A 20,449-nucleotide genomic window follows, 5' to 3' on the forward strand; every position below is an offset into this window, starting at 1 on the left:
TGTTGTCTGTAAATAATTGTTCGCGGAGAAGAAGTCTAAGAAAAGTTTAATCATTGTGAATGCAGCTGGACGTTTTTTGTTAGTTGGTGTGCCTAATTTGGTATTTTGTATGTCGTTTTCCCGCTTTCTCGCAATGTTTTTGTATTTTCTCATTCAATACTCCGTCCAACTGGTGGCGGTAATGCACCATTAACATTGGATGCCAACAGCAGTTAAACCCCATTGAAGAAGAACCATTTTTGTTCATGTGTTAAGGTAAGGAGGTAAGAATGTAAACAATCAAGATGGTAGCTTAACGTTAGAAACCCTGGAAATATTTGCAATGACATAGTTGCCCTTCAGTTTGGTAGTATTGTCAGTCGGATGCTACGACAGTATTTATCTTCTATCAATCTTGTAGTTTGATCGCATTTGGTAAGTAACGTTAGCGCGTGAACCAATTTAAACGTGTGCAGCTAGTTATACATTTTCTAGTTAAGCTAACGTTAGCAGCTAGTTAACCTTGCTGTGATCAAATCGGTCAAAATTAAAATATGTTGTCTTCTTATGTGTAGCTAGCTACAGTAGGTAGCTATGTCATTTGCTGGTGGTGTATTGCCATACATGTTTTGCTAAGTTTCAGCACTCGCCGGCTAGCTACATCGTCCGGCTTGAGGTAGCTACTGTAACAGGCAAGTGGCAACCTAGCTGAGTTTACAAAACTCTACATACGATAGAGTTGTGTGGGCTGGCTGGAGTCCGACTACATCGAGTCAGTCGATACTTGTAAAAATGTCCATTCTTTAATGCTTTCCTTGACCTATGTTTGTCCTTTTGTAAATGCAAGTTTTTCTTTGGTTGTTGGAGCCGACTAAACACAACTCCACTAACAACGTTAGTAGTGTGGACGGACTGGATCTCTGGCATCACATAAAATAGTTTTTCAATAAAAAACGATTGATTTCAGCACCCAAAGAATAGACCGCAATTACACAGAACAATGTCATGTGTACGTGTGGGCTATTTTTGGGGTATTAAAACCTGTAGTTTTTTTTTTTTTACTTAATTTTGTGACATCGGAGATCCAGTCCGTTCAAAGTAGTTGCTGCTCAACTCCATCATAAATAGTTGAGTTTAACCGGTTATGGGTGCTGAATTCCATCGTTTCTGTACTTGTACATATCGTGAAGTTGAGAAACTCAGCTAGTGGCAACTTAGTCTGATTAATCAGGCTCTAATAGACTATTTAATTTGTGTGTATGTATACAGTACCAGTCAAAAGTTTGGACACACCTACTCATTCAATGGTTTTTCTTTAGTGTGACTATTTTCTAAATTGTATAATAGTAGTGAAAACATCAAATCTATGAAATGGCACATGGAATCATGTAGTCACCCAAAAAGTGTTAAACAAATAAAAATCTATTTTAGATTCTTCAAAGTAGCCACCCTTTGCCTTGATGACAGCTTTGGACACTCTTGGCATTCTCTCAACCAGCTTCACCTGGAATGCTTTTGCAACAGTCTTGGAGTATCCCACATATGCTGAGCACTTGTTGGCTGCTTTTCCTTAACTGTGCGGTCCAACTCATCCCAAACTATCTCAATTTGGTTGAGGTCGGGTGATTGTGGAGGCCAGGTCATCTGATGTAGTACTCATCACTCTCCTTGGTCAAATAGCCCTTACACAGCCTGGAGGTGTGTTGGGTTATTGTCTTGTTGAAAAACAAATGATAGTCCCACTAAGCACAAACCAGATGGGATGCGTATCGCTTCAGAATGCTGTGGTAGGCATGCTGGTTATTAATTAAGTATGCCTTGAAATCTAAATAAATCACTGACTGTCAAAGCACCCCCATACCATCACACCTCCTCCATGGGAACCACACATGCGGAGATCATGCCTTCACCTACTCTGCGTCTCACAAAGACACAGTGGTTAGAACCAAAAATCGCAAATTTGTACTGATCATACCAAAGGACAGATTTCCACCGGTCTAATGTCCATTGCTTGTGTTTCTTGGCCCAAGCAAGTCTCTTCCTCTTATTCGTGTCCTTTAGTAGTGTTTTTTTCCCAGCAATTTGACCATGAAGGCCTGATTCACGCAGTCTCCTCTGAACAGTTGATATTGAGATGTGTCAGTTACTTAAACTCTGTGAAGCATTTATTTGGGCTGCAATCTGAGGCTGTTAACTCTAATAAACGTATCCTCTGCAGCAGACGTAACTCTGGGTCTTCCTTTCCTGTGGCGGTCCTCATGAGAGCCAGTTTCATCATAGCATTTGATAGTTTTTGCGACTGCACTTGAAGAAACAAAGTTCTTGAAATGTTCCGCATTGACTGACCATCATGTCTTAAAGTAATGATGGACTGTCATTTCTCTTTGCTTATTTGAGCTGTTCTTGCCATAATATGGACTTGGTCTTTTACCAAATAGGGCTATCTTCTGTATACCACCCCTACCTTGTCACAAGACAACTGATTGCCTCAAACCTTATTTACTTTTCTGCTCTTTTGCACACCAGTACCAATATCTCTTCTTGCACATGATTATCTGATGATTTATCACTCCAGTGTTAATCTGCTAAATTGTAATTATTCGATTTATTGCCTACCTCATGCCTTTTGCACACATTGTATATAGATTCTCTTTTTTTCTACCATGTTATTGACTTGTTTATTGTTTACTCCATGTGTAACTCTGTGTTGTCTGTTCACACTGCTATGCTTTATCTTGGCCAGGTCGCAGTTGCAAATGAGAACTTGTTCTCAACTAGCCTACCTGGTTAAATAAAGGTGAAATAAAAAAAAAATAAAAAAAATAAACGCATTAAGAAGGAAAGAAATTCCACAAATTAACTTTTTAACAAGGCACACCTGTTAATTGAAATGCATTCCAGGTGACTACCTCTTTAAGCTGGTTGAGAGAATGCCAAGATTGTGCAAAGCTGTCATCAAGGCAAAGGGTGGCTACTTTGAAGAATCTGAAATATAAAATATATTTTGATTTGTTTATAAACTTTTTGATTGCTAGATGATTCCACATGTTATGTCATAGTTTTTATGTCTTCACTATTATTCTACAATGTAGAAAATAGTAACATTAAAGAAAAACCCAGGAATGATTAGGTGTGTTCAAACTTTTGACTGGTACGTTATATAGCCTGATACGTTTTGTGTGCAAAATCATGTAAATGTTCTTTACAAGCCAAACTTACTCTACCGGTTGTCTGTGCAGTTTGTCCTTCTGCTGCTTGAAATTTGAGACAAAATAACCACAGGAAAGTATGGTTTACCCAACCTTTTATAGCGCCAGTAGGTATGTGTTAGGCAGCTAGGTAAAATGTGTTTTATATTGGATATTCAGATTTAAATCTTCAAACGTGTGGATTGTTCTCCATCCTCACCTGATTCAGAATATAAAATGTTCATTGTCATGGCATGCTTGGTTCAATAGCTATTGATGAGAGAACTGAATATCCATTATAAAACTAACTTTACCTGGGTGCCAAAAGAACCATATACTTACCTGCTCTCTAAAAAGTTGTGTAAACCATACTTTCCTGTGGATATTTTGTCTCAAATTTTAAGTAGCAGAAGGCCAAACAGCACAGACAACCGGTAGAGCACGTTAAATGTAATTTTATTCAACATTCTGGTTCGTAAGGAACATTTACACGAGTTTGCACACAAATGTCTCAGGCTGTATATAATATACCAATTTGTTGTGCATTAGATAAATTCAAGCTAAATGTAGCCTGTCACCCTTGATCAATTTGATTATCTTGTCAAAGCTCTCAGAGCATCCTGTCCAAGTAGCAATAACACAGTAATGTTCTTATCATGTTATAGATTAAGCTGTCACCATGACTCGAGATATAGTGATTGGCGATGAACTACCTGACTGGGTGGGAGCCAAGGAGTTCTACCAGAAATATGACCCAAAAGAGGTGATTGGCAGGTGAGTTACTAAGTCACACTTCACACAAGAATAGATCCTAAGCACATTATAGTCCAGCGGCTAAGCATCACATTTTAGGGGGACACAACTTAAGAAGTGTTCTTGGCTATAGTGCCATCGCAGATTTTTTTTATTTGACCCCCTGGTGGTCAACCAGCTCCATGGGGCCAGGAGTCACATGGCCATATCTCCATAAGTTTTTTATTTTTTTAAATTTTATTTCACCTTTATTTAACCAGGTAGGCCAGTTGAGAACAAGTTCTCATCTACAACTGTGACCTGGCCAAGATAAAGCAAAGCAGTGCAACACAAACAACAACACAGAGTTACACATGGAATTAACAAACATACAGTCAATAACACAATAGAAGAAAAAAAAAGTCTATATACAGTGTGTGCAAATGGCGTGAGGAGGTAAGGCAATAAATAGGCCAGTAGTGAAGTAATTACAATTTAGCAGCACTAATAGGTAGACACAGCTCAGGGATGGCTTAAAATGTTTGAGATGGTGTGGAGAACACAATAAAAGCTTTGCGGTTCTTGAAGCACGCAATCTGATGCGCCTGGCATCTACTACCATACACCGTTTAAAGGCATTTATATATAAATGTCTTGCCCATACACCCTCTGAATGGCACACATATACATGTGTGTTTTAATTGTCTCAATGCTTAAAAGTCCTGCTTCAACCTGTCTCCTCCCCTTCATCTACACTGATTGAAGTGGATTTAACAATAATAAGGGATCATAGCTTTCACTTGGATTCACCTGGTCAGTCTATGTCATGGAAAGAGCATGTGTAACCAATGATTATGGATGAAGACTGAATAAAATAACCATCATAACAATTGTAATACATACATTTAGAAAATATTAAGTAAATATATCCAATAAACCCAATAGCAGTAGTGTAAATTAATTATTATTATTAACAATTGTGTTTCTACCTTAATCCGTAGTATACATAGTGCTCTGGCTCAGTGACGTCATTTCAGATAAGCCTAGGGTATGGCAAAGTGACACCCTGCAAGGAATTTGTATAAATTGAGGCTTATTTACTGCACTGCAAAAACAAGCCGAATTGACTCCAGCCATTCACTTTTCTGTAGCTTAATTCACCTCATTCTACAAACGCGTCATACAAGAATTAGCTGCTATGCACTAGCTCAGCACTGGGATTAACACTCTAGTTTAGTTTAATGTCAAGTCAAACAGCAGTTACCTAGCCAAAGCCGTCTACTACAGCCATCTCTGCACTGTTTTGAGAAAAATGTGCACTGATCCCTGCAGTTGCGTCGATGCGCTCCCATAAAGCCAGCCAGCCATACAAACAGCCTTCCCTTCCGCTCCCAGGCGTCCGCATGGTCCTAAAGTCAGCTAAACTACATTTGGCCTTTTAATTGGGATTGGAATGATTTTAGTAGCCTGTTTTAAAGTGTTGGTGTTGAGCTAGGGTATGGCGATGCTCTGGCTATACATTTTATCCGGTTTGTAAAGATGAAAAAATGATGCCAAACGCCACCATCTCTGCTGAAATCAACTACCAAATTCTTGATGAGTGTGGACATCTAAAGTGAATGTGAAATCGAGACAAAGTGATGGAAACCGAATTTGAGATCCATGCTAGGCTTGCGAACTCAAGCATGTGTAGATGCACTGCAACAGCATGACCACGGCATGATGGTTGTTCCCTGCGGTTGCTAGGCAACAGAACACAATGTGCTACTACTGCTGCAAAGTAAGCGCAGCAGAGAGAGTAGAGGATAAAATCAGCACGCCTTAATTTTGTTATTTGAACAGTTATTTGACTTGCCTAGTTAAAGGTTAAATACATTTTAAAAACTGTGATTTGCCTGACAAATAACCATTACCCAAAATTCCATAACCGTCACAGCCCCCCCCCCCCCCCCTTGAACATTGTAAGCCAGCATTTGGGGCTTACTATACCACTTCATGAAAAAGTTATGGTCAGTTGATTGGAGTCCATCTGTGGTAAATTCAATTAATTGGACATGATTTGGAAAGGCACACACCTGTCTATATAAAGTTCTACAGTTGACAGTGCATGTCAGAGCAATGTCAGAGCAAAAACTAAACCATGAGGTCGAAGGAATTGTCCATAGAGCTCTGAGACAGGATTGTGTCGGCAGAGATCTGGGGAAGGCTACCAAAACATTTCTGCAGCATTGAAAGTCCCCAAGAACAGAGTGGCCTCCATCATTCTTAAATGGAAGAAGTTTGGAACCACCAAGACCCTTCCTAGAGCTGGCCGACCGGCCAAACTGAGCAATCGGCGGATCAGGCCTTTATGGTGGAGTGGCCAGACAGAAGCCACTCCTCAGTAAAAGGCACAAGACAGCCTGCTTGGAGTTTGTCAAAAGGCACCTAAAGGACTCTGACCATGAGGAACAAGATTCTCTGGTCTGATGAAACCAAGATTGAACTCTTTGGCCTGAATGCCAAGTGTCACGTCTGGAGGAAACCTGGCACCAACCCTATGGTGAAGCATGGTGGTCGCAGCATCATGCTGTGGGGATGTTTGTCAGTGGCAGGGACTGGGAGACTAGTCAGGATCGAAGGAAAGATGAACGGAACAAAGTACAGAGAGATCCTTGATGAAAACATACTCCAGGGCACTCAGGACCTCCGACTGGGGCGAAGGTTCACCTTCCAACAGGACAACAACCCTAAGCACACAGCCAAGACAACGCAGGAGTGTCTTTGGGACACGTCTCTGAATGTCCTTGAGTGGCCTGGACTTGAACCCGATTTAAATCAACAGAGACATTTTTATGTGTTCTGGAAAACAACCTGGTTTTACCTGCATTCAATACTCATTTCAGTTCAATAAAGGTTTTCTGTAAAGCACGAAGACAGACTGCAGTTCAGAAAGAGCCTGGTCATCCGTGGGGGCAATAGCATACACAACAGTATCGTCAGCATACAAGCGCAGGTTATTTAAAACATTTTTTTTATAGACAAACCAATATTGTTAATGTAATTAGTAAATAGTACTGGACTTAGAATCGACCCCTGTGGGACACCCTTTGTTATGTCCAGAAAACCGGATTTAACACCATCAGTGGATACACACTGAGTTCTATTTGTTACACACAGCCAAGTTACACGCAGCCTGGTCTAGGCCAATTGATGAAAGCCTCTAAATTTGCAGTGAGTGATCAACAGTATCGATGGCCTTCGACAGGTCAAAGAAGAGGGCAGCACAATGTTGCCGCTTATCCATACAATTAACCACATAATGTATGACCAGGGATACAGCAGAGATTGTGCTGTGACCTGGTCTCAAACCTGACTGATGTACATTTATAATACATTTCATAGATAATAAAGATCTTAGCTGAGATTGAATCAAGTATTCTAATATTTCAGCTTGGCAAGAATGCTTTTAAATAGGGTGAGTTATTAAGATCACAAGGGTCACCACCTTTTATATGAGCCTTCTTCCAGACCCTGGGGATAGCACCAGATAAAAAATGTGTCAATGATCCTGCAATCGGGAGCCTCAAAACTGCAGCAAAAAAGGATTAAACATATCCGCCTTAGCTATTTTTTTACGTCAATAAAGTCTTGTGACATTTGAACACAAAATGTCTCACAGAATTGACTTATCAAGCATAAATTAAAATGTTAATGTGTATTTTTGTGCAAACACAAAATTACAATGTTCTAAGCAATACTACTTTGAAGTAACGGAACAACAACTTACGTTATGGATGTGACGGAAATGGACAGGCATTTTTGGGAGAACAGACACATCGGCAAGTCTGAATCTCAAAGTCTTAAGGGTAAATTATTAACAGATACTTTGAATGGAAGGCTTGGCTACACACAAAAACAATGATGATAATATGAGCATTTTCATATATACTTTAGAAAATTGACCGTTATGGATGTGACGCTGTGCGAAATGAGTGTTTTATATATTAAAGATTTCTTCACCAAACTTCATCATACTTTTGTAGTCATCTGAAAATGCAGTGTACTTCAAAGAGCCAAGAAATCACCATTATCTTAAAGTTATTGATTAGGCTATCAAAGTGCACTCGTGGCTATCAAAGTGCACTCGAGTGCAAAGTGCACTCGTGGGTCCCGTGTTAACCAACCAAAAATGCACAAATGTGATGGACCGGCTCAATTCGGTCTTATGTAGCAAAATTTGAAATTGTGTTTTTTACATTAGATAAAAGTAGAGACTCCGAGCTAGAAAATTGTATATCATACACTACAGTTGAGGAACAATGGGAAAGTAATTCTGTGTTGAAACTTGATAAACTTGTAACTGCACTTTTGAGAAAATGTCCCTTGAATAATTTGGTACACCTATTGGAGAGCTCTTCAATGTCTACACCCATTCAGCATTGTTCACACCCCCTTAAGCCTTAGCCCCACCCATCTCTTTAAGGATTCACATATGAGGCCATGTACTAAACAACCAAAGATTTTAAAGACTAAATGCTGGTTTATACTATGAGTGTGTTCCTTAAGTTCAATCTGCCCTCTGGGCGTTCGTAAACTCAGAGCGTTGTCAGATTGTCTGTAAATTCAGAGCGCACACTGGACACTGGTCGAGGAGTAGGGTTGATCCGAGCATTCTGTTATGACAACAGCAGTCAAGCACCCAAGCTAACTGTCTAACGTTGGCTAGCTTGCTAACTCCTTACAGACACAAATGAGAGAACGGCTCACTCTGACCATTTTACTCGCCCTAGCAGAGCTGGTTAGGCTGCTTTTATGTTATCCAGAGCGTTGGTGACTGTAACTGTGCTCCTGGCAACAATTTAATTACGCTTTTTTGCCAACGTTTACTGACAGGTATTGATTGTTTGTAAATGTGTCTGTTATTCTGCGCTCTGAATCTGAAATTGGAGTAGATAGCCAGAGCGAATTTACCAGCTATGTCTATCGACAGTTGTCGCAGTGACATCATGAACATTCTATTGAAATGGTTACTTGCGGAGTGGAGTCTTTTCTTTAGACATGTAGCTAGTTAGTTAAACAATGAACCATAGTCCCAACTCATAAGGTTACTACCCTGAATGAATCTGCAGGTAACTAACCAACCAGGATCAATGTTAGCTAGGTAGCTAACATTAGGCTATAACTAGCAATCCAAATGGCTCTGAGATATTGATAAAATATTACTACACAGATCATACACATAATGTTAGCTAGTGAGCCAGCCAGCTAACGTTAGCTAACTAGCTAACAGTACGCTTTTACTTGAAATGAAAACGACTTAATGACAAAATTAGAAACCTGTAACATCTGAAAATGTAGTTAGCTAGACTATCAAATCAAATTTTATTTGTCACATACACATGGTTAGCAGATGTTAATGCGAGTGTAGCGAAATGCTTGTGCTTGTAGTTCCGACAATGCAGTAATAACCAACAAGTAATCTAACCTAACAATTCCACAACTACTACCTTATACACACAAGTGTAAAAGGCTAAAGAATATGTACATAAAGATATATGAATGAGTGATGGTACAGAACGGCATAGGCAAGATGGTATAGAGTACAGTATATACATATGAGATGAGTAATGTAGGGTATGTAAACATTATATTAAGTGGCATTGTTTAAAGTGGCTAGTGGTACATTTTTACATAATTTCCATCAATTCCCATTATTAAAGTGGCTGGAGTTGAGTCAGTATGTTGGCAGCGGCCACTAAATGTTAGTGGTGGCTGTTTAACAGTCTGATGGCCTTGAGATAGAAGCTGTTTTTCAGTCTCTCGGTCCCTGCTTTGATGCACCTGTACTGACCTCGCCTTCTGGATGATAGCGGGGTGAACGCCTGTGAACGGCTTGGGTGGTTGTTGTCCTTGATGATCTTTATGAGACATCGGGTGCTGTAGGTGTCCTGGAGGGCAGGTAGTTTGCCCCCGGTGATGCGTTGTGCAGACCTCACTACCCTCTGGAGAGCCTTACGGTTGTGGGCGGAGCAGTTGCCGTACCAGGCGGTGATACAGCCCGACAGGATGCTCTCGATTGTGCATCTGTAGAAGTTTGTGAGTGCTTTTGGTGACAAGCCGAATATCTTACCCGTATACATGGATGGATGATTCTCCCTCTGTCACGGATTCCATTGTTGCCCTTAGTTTGAAGATGTAATCTGGAGACAGGTGTTTTATACAACAGCGTTCTGTGTGTTCTCTTTTTGACTCCCTCTGCATATTTGCAATCAAACACCAGAATTATTTTCTCTATATCCTTAGCTATCATACTGATTCCACCGGGCATTTCACTGATTTTCAAAACTCGGTCCTCCAGAAAGTGGAGAGCAACAATTTTGCAGTTCTACTATGTGATATATATTTTTTTAAAAGCAGCATTAGGAAGGATTACCTACACATACTGACCATCTCATGTTATGGACAGAAGTGTGCTACATGCCAGAACAATCCAAACTCATCTCTCGGCATGTCCAGCCCACCCATTATCTCAACCATTCATGGCTAGCGGGAAGGTTCCTGACTTTTTCCATGACTAAACCAACTAGGGTCTTAATTTTAACAATTATATTCGTATTTACAGATGGCATATACGTTTGTTATTAAGGCACGTTAAAGTTCACATGTTCCAGAAGGCATTTCTGCCAAAAAACGTGCGACATACGCCTATTTTCCTAAAACTAGTCACAGATATACAAGGGTGTGCCTTTCCAAATAAAGTCCAATCAATTGAATGTACCACTGGTGGACTCCAAGTTGTAGAAACATGTCAAGGATGATCAATGGAAACAGGATGCACCTGAGCTCAATTTTGAGGCTCATAACAAAGGGTTTGAATACTTATGTAAATAAGGTATCTTATATATATATATATATATCATCACTCAGTTGATGATAGCCAGCTAATTAGCTAGTACCCCTGTCAATGTTACTTTCATTAACCTGTAAGAATAAAGACTCTTTATTCCCCACTCCCCTAGCAAATAAAGCTTTCTGTTTCTGGCTTCCAGCTATCGATACCCCGTGTCTTGCCCGACTTACCCGTCAAGTTAGCATCGTGTTCCATCCGCTTTTGTCCGTCCAAGTGCACAGACCAATGTGGAGTGAAAGAAACACAAGCCTAGCAAAGCTTTTCCTGGCAATTACAGCCATTATATGTCCCAGTATGATTCCCAGTTCTGTGCTACCTGCCTCGGTATGGACCACGCTTTGGCGGCTCTCGTTAACCCCATTAGCTGTACGTATTGTGCTAGAGCAAAGTACGTGGATAGCATTGCCCAGACCTCGTTCTTGCTCAAGTCCCAGAGGAAGGTGAAGCTGTCCAGGCTTCCCCTCTGCTTGAGCTCCCAGCAAATTCGGAAGTCGCCCATCTTTCCCAGGGGGTGGACCTTTCTGACAAATTCGTAAAGGAGGATGACTGCATTTCTCTTGCCGCATTAGGCAGCTCCCTCTTTGACCAGGAGTTGGATTACGCCCCTGAGGAAGAAAAAAAAGTTGAAGTAGGGCAGAAGTCTATGGCTGACCTCCCCTTCTCCGAGGCAATCGGACGCCCTGCCACGAAACTTGATGTCGAGTATCCTATGCCTCCCCCGCCTTGCAAGAAATACTAGGATGGATTGATGGAGTCTCCTCTCTGGGTAATTCCACATCAGCCTGACAATGCAGACTGTGTTGTCAGCCTACCTAGACTGTGTAGCATTGTTGGAGTCTTCCTAGACGGATCCATTTACCGTCTACCCCCACTTGGATATGCATAGCATGGAATCATCGGGATGTCTCAGCCCGCCTCCAGTGAAGCCTTCCCTGGCTGAGCACCTGCTTCAAGCTCCTCTTCCTTTTTCCACAAGCTCGCTCAATGCGATTTAAAAAAAACTAAAAAACGTTTATGCACTCAAATTACAAAAAGTAAGCTCGAGTTAACTGATTCTCTGACAGCCCACACACACACACAAGTATGTGGACACCCCTTAAAATGATTTCAGCCACACCTGTAGCTGACAGGTGTGTAAAATTGAGCACTCTGCCATACAATCTCCATAGACAAACATTGGCAGTAGAATGGCCCATACTGACGAGCACAGTGACTTTCAATGTGGCACCGTCATAGGATCCCACCTTTCCAACAAAAGGTGTTTCAAATTTCTGCACTGCTAGAACTGCCCTGGTCAACTGTAAGTGCTGTTATTTTGAAGTGGAAATTACTAAGAGCAACAACGGCTCAGCCACGAAGTGGTAGGCAACACAAGCTCACAGAACGCAACCGCATAGTGCTGAAGCGCGTAAAAATAGTCTGTCCTCGGTCGCATCACTCACTGAGTTCCAAACTGCCTCTGGAAGCAATGTCAGCACAATAACTGTTTGTCAGGAGCTTTATGAAATCGGTTTGCATGGCCGAGCAGCTGCACACAAGCCTAAGATCACCATGCACAATGCCAAGTGTCGGCTGGAGTGGTGTAAAGCTCGCCGCCATTGGATTCTGGAGCAGTGAAAACGTGTTTTCTGGAGTCACCATCTGGCAGTCAGACAGACGATTCTGGGTTTGGCAGATGCCAGGAGAACGCTACCTGTCTGAATGCATAGTGCCAACTGTAAAGTTTGGTGGATGAGGAATAATGGTCTGGGGCTGTTTTTCATGGTTCAGGCTAGGCCCCTTAGTTCCAGTGAAGGGAAATCTCAATGCTACAGCATACAATGACATTCTAGATGATTCTGTGCCTCAAACTTTGTAGCAAGTTTGGGGAAGGCCCTTTCCTGTTTCAGCATGATAATGCCACCGTGCACAAAGCGAGATACATACAGAAATGGTTTGTCGAGATCGGTGTGGAAGAACTTGACTGGCCTGCACAGAGCCCTGCCCGCAACCCCAGGGAACACCTTTGGGATGAATTGGTCAACCTAATCCCCCAACATTAGTGCCCGACCTCACTAATGCTCTTGTGGCTGAATGGAACCAAGTTCACACAGCAATGTTCCAACATCTAGTGGAAAGCCTTCCTGGAAGAGTGGAGGCTGTTATGGCAGCAAAGGGGGGACCATCTCCATATTAATGCCCATGATTTTGGAATTAATTTTCAACGAGCACATACTTTTGTAGTATGTAATCCTTCCACAACCATAAGACTCACTAATAAATATATTATTTTATAAAACTAGTTTAACCTGCTTTTTTGCAATCACTGATCTGGCTTTTAAGTCTGTCTATGAAAATGCCCTTTTTGTTACAAATTTAACCAGAACCATGCAAAATGTACATTCACTAATAATGACTAACATCTTGTAGCAGGCATTATAGAAAATGTACACAGGTCTCATAAACAATCTCTCAAGCAGAAAGATGTTGAAATCAAGTGGCCTACCTTATTTCTCAGAATGAGAATGAGTTGCCAATTCCTTATATAATTGTGTATTATGCTTATTGCACATTTATAAAACACAAACTAGACAGCTAGTATAACAGTCTTTGGGGGCCTCCCGAGTGGCGCAATGGTCTAAGGCACTGCATCAGACATTGGTGGGGCTGGCTTCCGGGTTAAGTGGGCATTGTGTCAAGAAGCAGTGCAGCTTGGTTGGGTTGTGTTTCGGGGGATGCATGGCTCTCGACCTTCGCCTCTCCCGAGTCCGTACGGGAGTTGCAGCGATGAGACAAGACTGTAACTACCAATTGGATACCACGAAATTTGAGATCAAAAAATTGTAACAGTCTGGCTAAAATGCTGCTACCGGTACGTGGTACTGCAATGCCGTGCCAAGAAATCTGAGTTTTAATTTTCTGTTTTAGTAGTGTCTGCTCTGCGCGCAATTTGAGGAGTTGAGGGTCTCGTTAGAAAGGTTAACTCCTCTATTACAGCAAAATAATGTCTCTGTGTTTTGGTGGCTATATGACTGATTCTTTTAGACCAAACCTCAAATGCAAATAACGAGTTAAAATCTCTTGTCAGAGAGGAAGAAGTGATCTTTCATTGTGTGTGGAAGAGGCAAAGCGAGAGGTTTCACTCTCGCCAAAATCTGTCCAAAATAAGCCCAATACGTTTCTATTGGCTTATTATACTTGTCGCCTATTAAACCTGTCTTCACGCCTTTGGGACAACAACTCCCATTGTTAGGGTGGATACATGAGAATCTCATCATTATCTACAGGTCTCTGGAAATTGTATTTGAATTTTATAATTTTGAATTTTTATTAGGCTATTAAATTTGAATGAAATATTTCTAAATGTTTAATGCACAAATTGAATAATTTCATTCATGAACTTGTATTTCATGATATGAAATAAATTCATTTTCAATACATTAGCAACAATTTCTAAAAACATGTTTTCACTTTGTCATTACGGGGTATTGTGTGTAGATGGGTGAGAGAGAAAAAAATATATTTATTAAATTTTGTTTTCAGGCTGTAACACAACAAAATGTGGAGTAAGTCAGGGGGTATGAATACTTTCTGAAGGCACTGTAGTTTAATCTTGTTCATGATACCATGTGTTGTTTTTAGGTGTTGACTGATTTCATGTCAACGCTAATGTGACAAATTCACTAACTAGCTAACCTGTTAATGAGCATTTGTTGTCTATCAAATACAGCTTGTGCAAATGTATTTATGTTTTCAATAAACATTGGAGACTAAATATTGTTTACATGTTGTCAACATTCTAAGCCAACCCTGTCTGTTTTGCCCCATAGTTGCGCATGCGTCGGTTCTGTTGCTGCCAGGGGGGAATGGACAAAATCTGTGATGGGACTGTAGCCAAAAATACTTATTTAGATATGCCCTAGCTGTGTGTGAAATGTTGTGCCTCTATCACAAAAGCCTTCTTTTTTCCCCCCCTTAGTCAGGAGTACTTTTCGGTTGCCTGAAGATTATGATCACTCGCCCAGAAAATGTAGCTGTTTACACACAGCAATGCCATAACTTGTCTGTCTTTTACTTAAAAATAAAGCATTTGTTGTGCAATTTGGTTGTTTTCAGGAAAAAATCATGATAATAATTGCCCCATGGGGCAACCACATATCAGGCTCAACTGGCCTGACTACTCAGACAATTTGAATTGACACTTTACGATACCTATTTCTTTGTCCTTGCAGAGGTGTGAGTAGTGTGGTGCGCAGATGTGTGCACAAGCACACAGGGCAGGAGTTGGCAGTGAAGATTATAGAGATCACAGCTGAGAAGATGACCGCACAGCAGCTGGAAGAGGTGAAGAGCTCCACACTGAAGGAGATCCAGGTTCTCAACATGGTCAAAGGACACTCCTCTATCAGTGAGTTTGTACTACCTTCACCAATGTACCGAAGGGCATTAAAATAGCTTACTCATGTCTCTTGAAATGCAATATGCCAATGATAAACTTTTATTTCTCTTTCTCCAAGTCACTCTCATTGATTCCTATGAGTCAACAACCTTCATATTTTTGGTATTTGACCTGTAAGTATGCATTTATATAGCCTACTTTATTATTAAATGTGTAGCTGTGTTTTGTGATGCATTTGAACTATCCTGTCTTTTCGTAGTCTTCGCCTACTCAAGAGTTTTCTATCGTTATTGTTCCTTTTGCAGCATGAGGAGTGGAGAGCTTTTCGACTACCTGACAGAGAAGGTCACTCTCAGTGAGAAGGAAACTAGGTGAGTGTCTAGGTTTTGGTTCGTTATAACCCAAGCCAGAAATACATTCCAGATGTTCTCAATTCTCTCTCTCTCTCAGGTGTATGATGCGATGTCTCCTGGAAGCTGTCCAGTACCTCCATTCCCTCAACATAGTTCACCGGGACCTGAAACCTGAAAACATTCTGCTGGATGACCAGGGACACATCAAACTCTCTGACTTTGGCTTCTCTGTCCAGCTTCAGCCAGGCAAGAATCTGAGAGGTGAGAGGGAAGAATGAAATGAACTCGCTGTATTTTGGATTTACACTCTCATCAACAAAATGAAAAGTTGAAGGCATAATCCATTAATTGCCCACATAGCTCAAATGTGTAATTGCTTTCTTTGTTCTCTCCAAACGGCTAGAGCTTTGTGGGACGCCAGGTTATTTGGCACCTGAAATCCTGAAATGCTCCATGGATGAGACGCATCAGGGATATGGGAAGGAAGTTGACCTGTAAGTCTTAAAAATCAGATAGTCCTAAGAACATTTTGTTATTTATAATATAAGAGCACCAAACTATTTTATGAATCAGTGAAGATTCTGTTCCTGAAACTGTATCTGGTTTTCTGTGTGTTAGCTGGGCGTGTGGGGTGATTCTGTTCACCCTGCTGGCTGGCTCTCCACCCTTCTGGCACCGCAAACAGCTGCTGATGCTCAGAATGATCATGGAGGGCCGTTACCAGTTCAGCTCCCCAGAGTGGGATGACAGGTCTGACACCGTCAAAGATCTGGTGAGACCTCATCCTGTCTCTAGTTCCTATCATGGACTGATTTGTATATTTCAAGGTCGATTTTAATACCATGTCATCAAAGAATATGTCGACTATGAACATTGATACACTTTCTCCGACTGGCATTGTTTTAGGACTTCTCTCTTGTTCTCTCTTTCACAACTGTTAGATTACCAGGTTGCTGGTGGTGGACCCAATTGTCCGTCTCAACGCTGAACAAGCCTTGGCTCATTCCTTCTTTAGGCAGTACCAAAGGGACGAGGTGCGTCACTTCAGTCCCCGGAAGACATTCAGGGTAAGTTTCAATGTATTTTGTGCTATTTGGCTCCAGTGACAGTAAAATGAACCGCTGAGCCAGAATTAGATTTCCGTCGCATCCAATTGGATCCGTGCTTTGACTGGAAGATGGGGGCTCTTCTGGGATGTTGTGAAGTATTAATGTGTGTGTGTTTTAATACACATCCCTTTGCCTGTTCCGGTAGGTACTGATCCTGAGTGTTCTGGCCTGTATCCGCATGTACTGCCGCTACCGCAGAGCCAGGCCACTGACGCGGGAGGTCCTGGCCAGAGACCCCTACTCCTTGAAGGGAGTGCGCAAACTAATCGACGGCTGCGCCTTCAGGATCTATGGACACTGGGTTAAGAAAGGGGAGCAGCAAAACAGGGCTGCCCTCTTCCAGAATACGGCTAAAATAATGCTTCTTGGTTTAGAGGACTTTGAAACTTAAAAAGATCATACTTGTTCTAGTAACTGCATTAGCTTTATGTAGTTTAACAGGTTTGACATTTTGGTGTGCATATTTTTTCTTTGTGAATTCTAGGTCTCGTTACATAGGATGAGGAATTCATGATCCAGTGACATGTTACCCTTAATGCGAATAATGGCTCATTATTATTTATGGTTAAGTGGAATTTGAGATCGATGTGGATCCAGATATGAGAATTTTATGTTCATTTTAGGGTCCAAGAGAGTGCTTTTTGAGACTACTCAAATCAGCAAGCAATGGTTTTAGGAAGCAAAAGTGACAAAGCCACTTCAATGCACTATATTGTACACATAGGGCAAAAAAGGTGAACATATATCCATACCGATGGTGCAGTTAATGCTTGAAAAAGTTCTTTTTTTTTATTGCTATGACATTCTCTATTGAGTTGACATAACATTATTTTTTCATTGTTTACTTCTATTTGCTACCTAAACCTGTATTTTAGCAATCATGTATTCTTACTGAATCTAAAATAACATAGCGGAAAGTTAGTGATTGCAGAAGAAACATTAAACATTCCAAATATAGTTTTCCAATTTCCACTGATAGTTTGAGTTAAGGGTATAGGAAATGACTAACTGTTACCCCAGTCAGATTAGTTTCCTTTCTGTGTTTGGTGTTTAGTGCAATATAATAATTGTCGTAACCAATAGCATTCCTTTTCAGTCCAGTTTGAGATTTACTCAAGTGTTCCTTTGCCTGAATTAAAATGGCATTCCTCTAAGTGTACAACTGTGAAAGACCAATGTTTTATTAATAATGAAAGTAACCTATTTACTTTGTCATATTTGTGTGTTGATTTTGTGTTAAAGGAGTTAACAAAAGCATGGTTACGCAATCAACCTCTTTACTGACAGACACCCACAAATAACTTATATCTCAAATTTGGCTAATGTGTTTTAGTGCAAAGAACAGAATGAAATGCATAGATAAAAATCAGGCTTTGATGTTTACTTTTTGCCTTGGAGATTGGTCTCCAGTGAAGTCAGAGCGCTATTTAGCCGATCTGCACTTTCCTTCAATCGTTGCTCTAGTTGCCTTGACATATGTATCATCTCCTCTCTCATTTCCTGTTGTATTATCGTCCGCAACTCTGACTTGGGCGATGGATCTAATAGAGAAGAGAGACACTTTTACAAACAGGAAATTTCACAAGTTGCAACTGAAGTGTCGATATTTAGAACCAGGCGTGTTACAACACAATTTCTCTAGTATATACGGGTGCCTTGCATGAGCAATCTTGTAATACCTTTATTAGCCACCTCTGGCCCTGTGTTCATTGCTTCAATGGGCTGCTCCCCTTCTGCAGTCTCTGGCTCGTTTTCCTTCTTGCAGTACCCATCTGGTGCACGCAGATAAAACATGAATTCATACTGTTCCCCTGATCACATGGGTGCGTGCGGTGGATATTTCAGAGCTTGCGCAATAACACCGACCTGATGATACTGCGTCAGTCTCAGTGACAGGGTCTTCGTCTGGCATGCCAGAGTAGGAAAAAGACAGATCCAATCTAACCTAAAAGACAAGGAGCAAAACACTAACTTCAAGTCACAGTTTAGCCCCCAAAAAACAATGTGTGTGTTTTATTTAGAAAAATATATGGCTCCCAGATATCTAATGTGTGGAGATTACCTGCGGGGTGAATATGTACTTGTACAGATTGTAATGTCTAAAATAGGTGTTAAGGAGATACTTCAAGATCTGGGTCACTTCCTCAGAGCTGAACAGGCTGATACTGAAGGGAGGTCTCTGTGGCAGGTAGAAAACAATAGAATAATGGTGAAATTTAAGAGTTTGTCCATGAAAATGTCCAAAACACGAGACTGAATTACAATTCATACATTGGTGAGATTGTGAAGTAAATAGAACATGTGGGAATAAACAGTATTGCCTCTTCGGATACACAAACTCACCCTGACAGAGTGACAGAGCAGAAGTTCACTGCAGTATGCATAGCAATGGCCCATATTGTTGAGTGGAGTTTCTGAACAAAGAAATGCAAAGTTATTAACATTGCAGAGTCAATGCTGCTGACATAAAATGGTCTTCCTCTTACTAAAACAGCACAAGACCAAACTATGAGCAGTAGCCCATTACCAGTGTTAGCCTGATGCATGCTCTTGACGATGGAGAGGAGGACAGATGTCTGCTCTCTGTTGAAGTTGCTCTCTCTACAGAACAGCACTGTGTGGACATAGAGCTCCAGCAGGACTCCCCTCCTCGGCTCAGGAATGTTTACTCCCAGCACACAGCATAGAGTTCTGAGTAAAAAGTAACCAGTTAACCACAATGTCAGGGATTGTGTGTGTGTGTGTGTGTGTGTGTGTGTGTGGCCACAAACAAGGATAGAGACCTCTCTAGCTCTGGTATGGCCTTGGTGTTTTCAATTTCCTCCATGTTACTGTAGCTTACGTCTGCCCTGTGAACACACATAAATAGAGGATTTCAATCCAACTGTAAACCTATAACGTTAGTTTGCAGAAAAATCTTGAATACGGCGGTATGTGCCCCCCTACCATAGCAAGACTTTGGGGTTCAGGGGGTCAGGTTCCTATAAAATAAAGTACTCAATTAATTAAAATGTATCTACAATATAGCAATGAAAGAAAAATGCCCCCAATTGAATAGCAATGAATTCGGGGCATACAGCTAACAGTTAACGTTAGTTAGCTTGCTACTACTGTAACGTTACCTAGAAAGCTAAATGTCCAAGCTCTTTCAGTTGATAGCTAACGTTAGCTAGCTAGCAAAGGTAACATTAGTTGGTCAGACACTCTCTTACCTTAATATTCCCAGCCAATTTCATTTCTTTGGTTAAATATAACTGCAATTAGCTAAATTGTAGATAAATGAATCGATTTGAAACTAATTTGCATCAACAACAAAAAATGCTAGATGACACTTTTTTTTGTTTACTCTTACGTGTCCTAGCAACACCGTCCCCCCCGGTAGCGCACCAACAGTAAAGATTTCCCAATGCATTGCGCGCACAGTATAATAAACTCAAGCCCCCTTATAATACATTCAAGCATAAAAGCTTGAAATAAATACTTTTCGCTCCATCTGTGCTGTAGCAATTTGTTTGACAATTCGTTTCTCAATTATAAAATGTAATTTGTTTGAAGTCTCATAGAAATAGAAGACCAATAGCCTACAGGGATGTCTTTGCTTCATTGTAGCAAATTAACAATAGGCTACAATCAATTAATATGCCTACTTTTCTTATAGATGTATGTGAAATAAATTATATATCAAATGCATGACACATTATAAAAGTTTTTTTTAATGCATTTATGTTTCTTCTTACACATTAAACTTGACTCTTTCAATGACTCAATGTTATTTGTCACTGGTCAGCTCTGTCACCACTCACCAGTCCATACTGCAT

The 20,449-nt window shown here is 40.8% G+C and overlaps 2 protein-coding genes across 4 annotated transcripts; one reads left to right on the forward strand and one right to left on the reverse strand.

Moving 5' to 3' along the window:
- Positions 1–3: 3 nt before the first annotated feature.
- Positions 4–17,846, forward strand: phkg2 (phosphorylase kinase, gamma 2 (testis)). 3 transcript variants are annotated; one of them, XM_071392163.1, is made up of 10 exons: positions 4–255; positions 3,833–3,941; positions 15,003–15,178; positions 15,288–15,342; positions 15,475–15,540; positions 15,620–15,783; positions 15,926–16,016; positions 16,141–16,294; positions 16,464–16,589; positions 16,777–17,846. In XM_071392163.1, the coding sequence occupies exons 2-10, from the start codon at positions 3,847–3,849 to the stop codon at positions 17,020–17,022; spliced, it is 1,173 nt and encodes a 390-aa protein (XP_071248264.1). In that variant the 5' UTR covers positions 4–255; positions 3,833–3,846; the 3' UTR covers positions 17,023–17,846. The 3 variants fall into 3 exon arrangements, with proteins under 3 accessions (XP_071248264.1, XP_071248263.1, XP_071248265.1); XM_071392162.1 differs by lacking the exon at positions 4–255 and adding an exon at positions 259–414; XM_071392164.1 differs by lacking the exons at positions 4–255; positions 3,833–3,941 and adding an exon at positions 270–414.
- On the reverse strand, positions 15,639–19,983 carry cfap119 (cilia and flagella associated protein 119). The gene is made up of 10 exons (XM_071392165.1): positions 19,844–19,983; positions 19,578–19,612; positions 19,415–19,480; positions 19,159–19,322; positions 18,975–19,045; positions 18,694–18,810; positions 18,498–18,576; positions 18,311–18,403; positions 18,016–18,172; positions 15,639–15,776 (listed from the first exon to the last, which is right to left on the reverse strand). Exons 1-10 carry the CDS (start codon positions 19,865–19,867, stop codon positions 15,761–15,763), a joined length of 822 nt encoding a protein of 273 aa, XP_071248266.1. The 5' UTR covers positions 19,868–19,983; the 3' UTR covers positions 15,639–15,760.
- Positions 19,984–20,449: the final 466 nt, after the last annotated feature.

Source organism: Salvelinus alpinus, chromosome 3 (assembly GCF_045679555.1).
Source record: "Salvelinus alpinus chromosome 3, SLU_Salpinus.1, whole genome shotgun sequence".
Classification (NCBI taxonomy): Eukaryota; Metazoa; Chordata; class Actinopteri; order Salmoniformes; family Salmonidae; genus Salvelinus; species Salvelinus alpinus.

Excerpts from the sequence above, each read along its gene's own strand:
- phkg2 (XM_071392163.1), top strand. The coding sequence starts at position 3,847 with ATGACTCGAGATATAGTGATTGGCGATGAACTACCTGACTGGGTGGGA. Across the intron at positions 3,942-15,002 it reads CCAAAAGAGGTGATTGGCAG|AGGTGTGAGTAGTGTGGTGC; the intron begins GTGAGTTACTAA and ends TTGTCCTTGCAG. Across the intron at positions 15,343-15,474 it reads ATATTTTTGGTATTTGACCT|CATGAGGAGTGGAGAGCTTT; the intron begins GTAAGTATGCAT and ends TTCCTTTTGCAG.
- cfap119 (XM_071392165.1), bottom strand. The coding sequence starts at position 19,867 with ATGAAATTGGCTGGGAATATTAAG. Across the intron at positions 19,323-19,414 it reads GCCATACCAGAGCTAGAGAG|AACTCTATGCTGTGTGCTGG; the intron begins GTCTCTATCCTT and ends CTTTTTACTCAG. Across the intron at positions 19,046-19,158 it reads CATGCATCAGGCTAACACTG|AAACTCCACTCAACAATATG; the intron begins GTAATGGGCTAC and ends TTCTTTGTTCAG.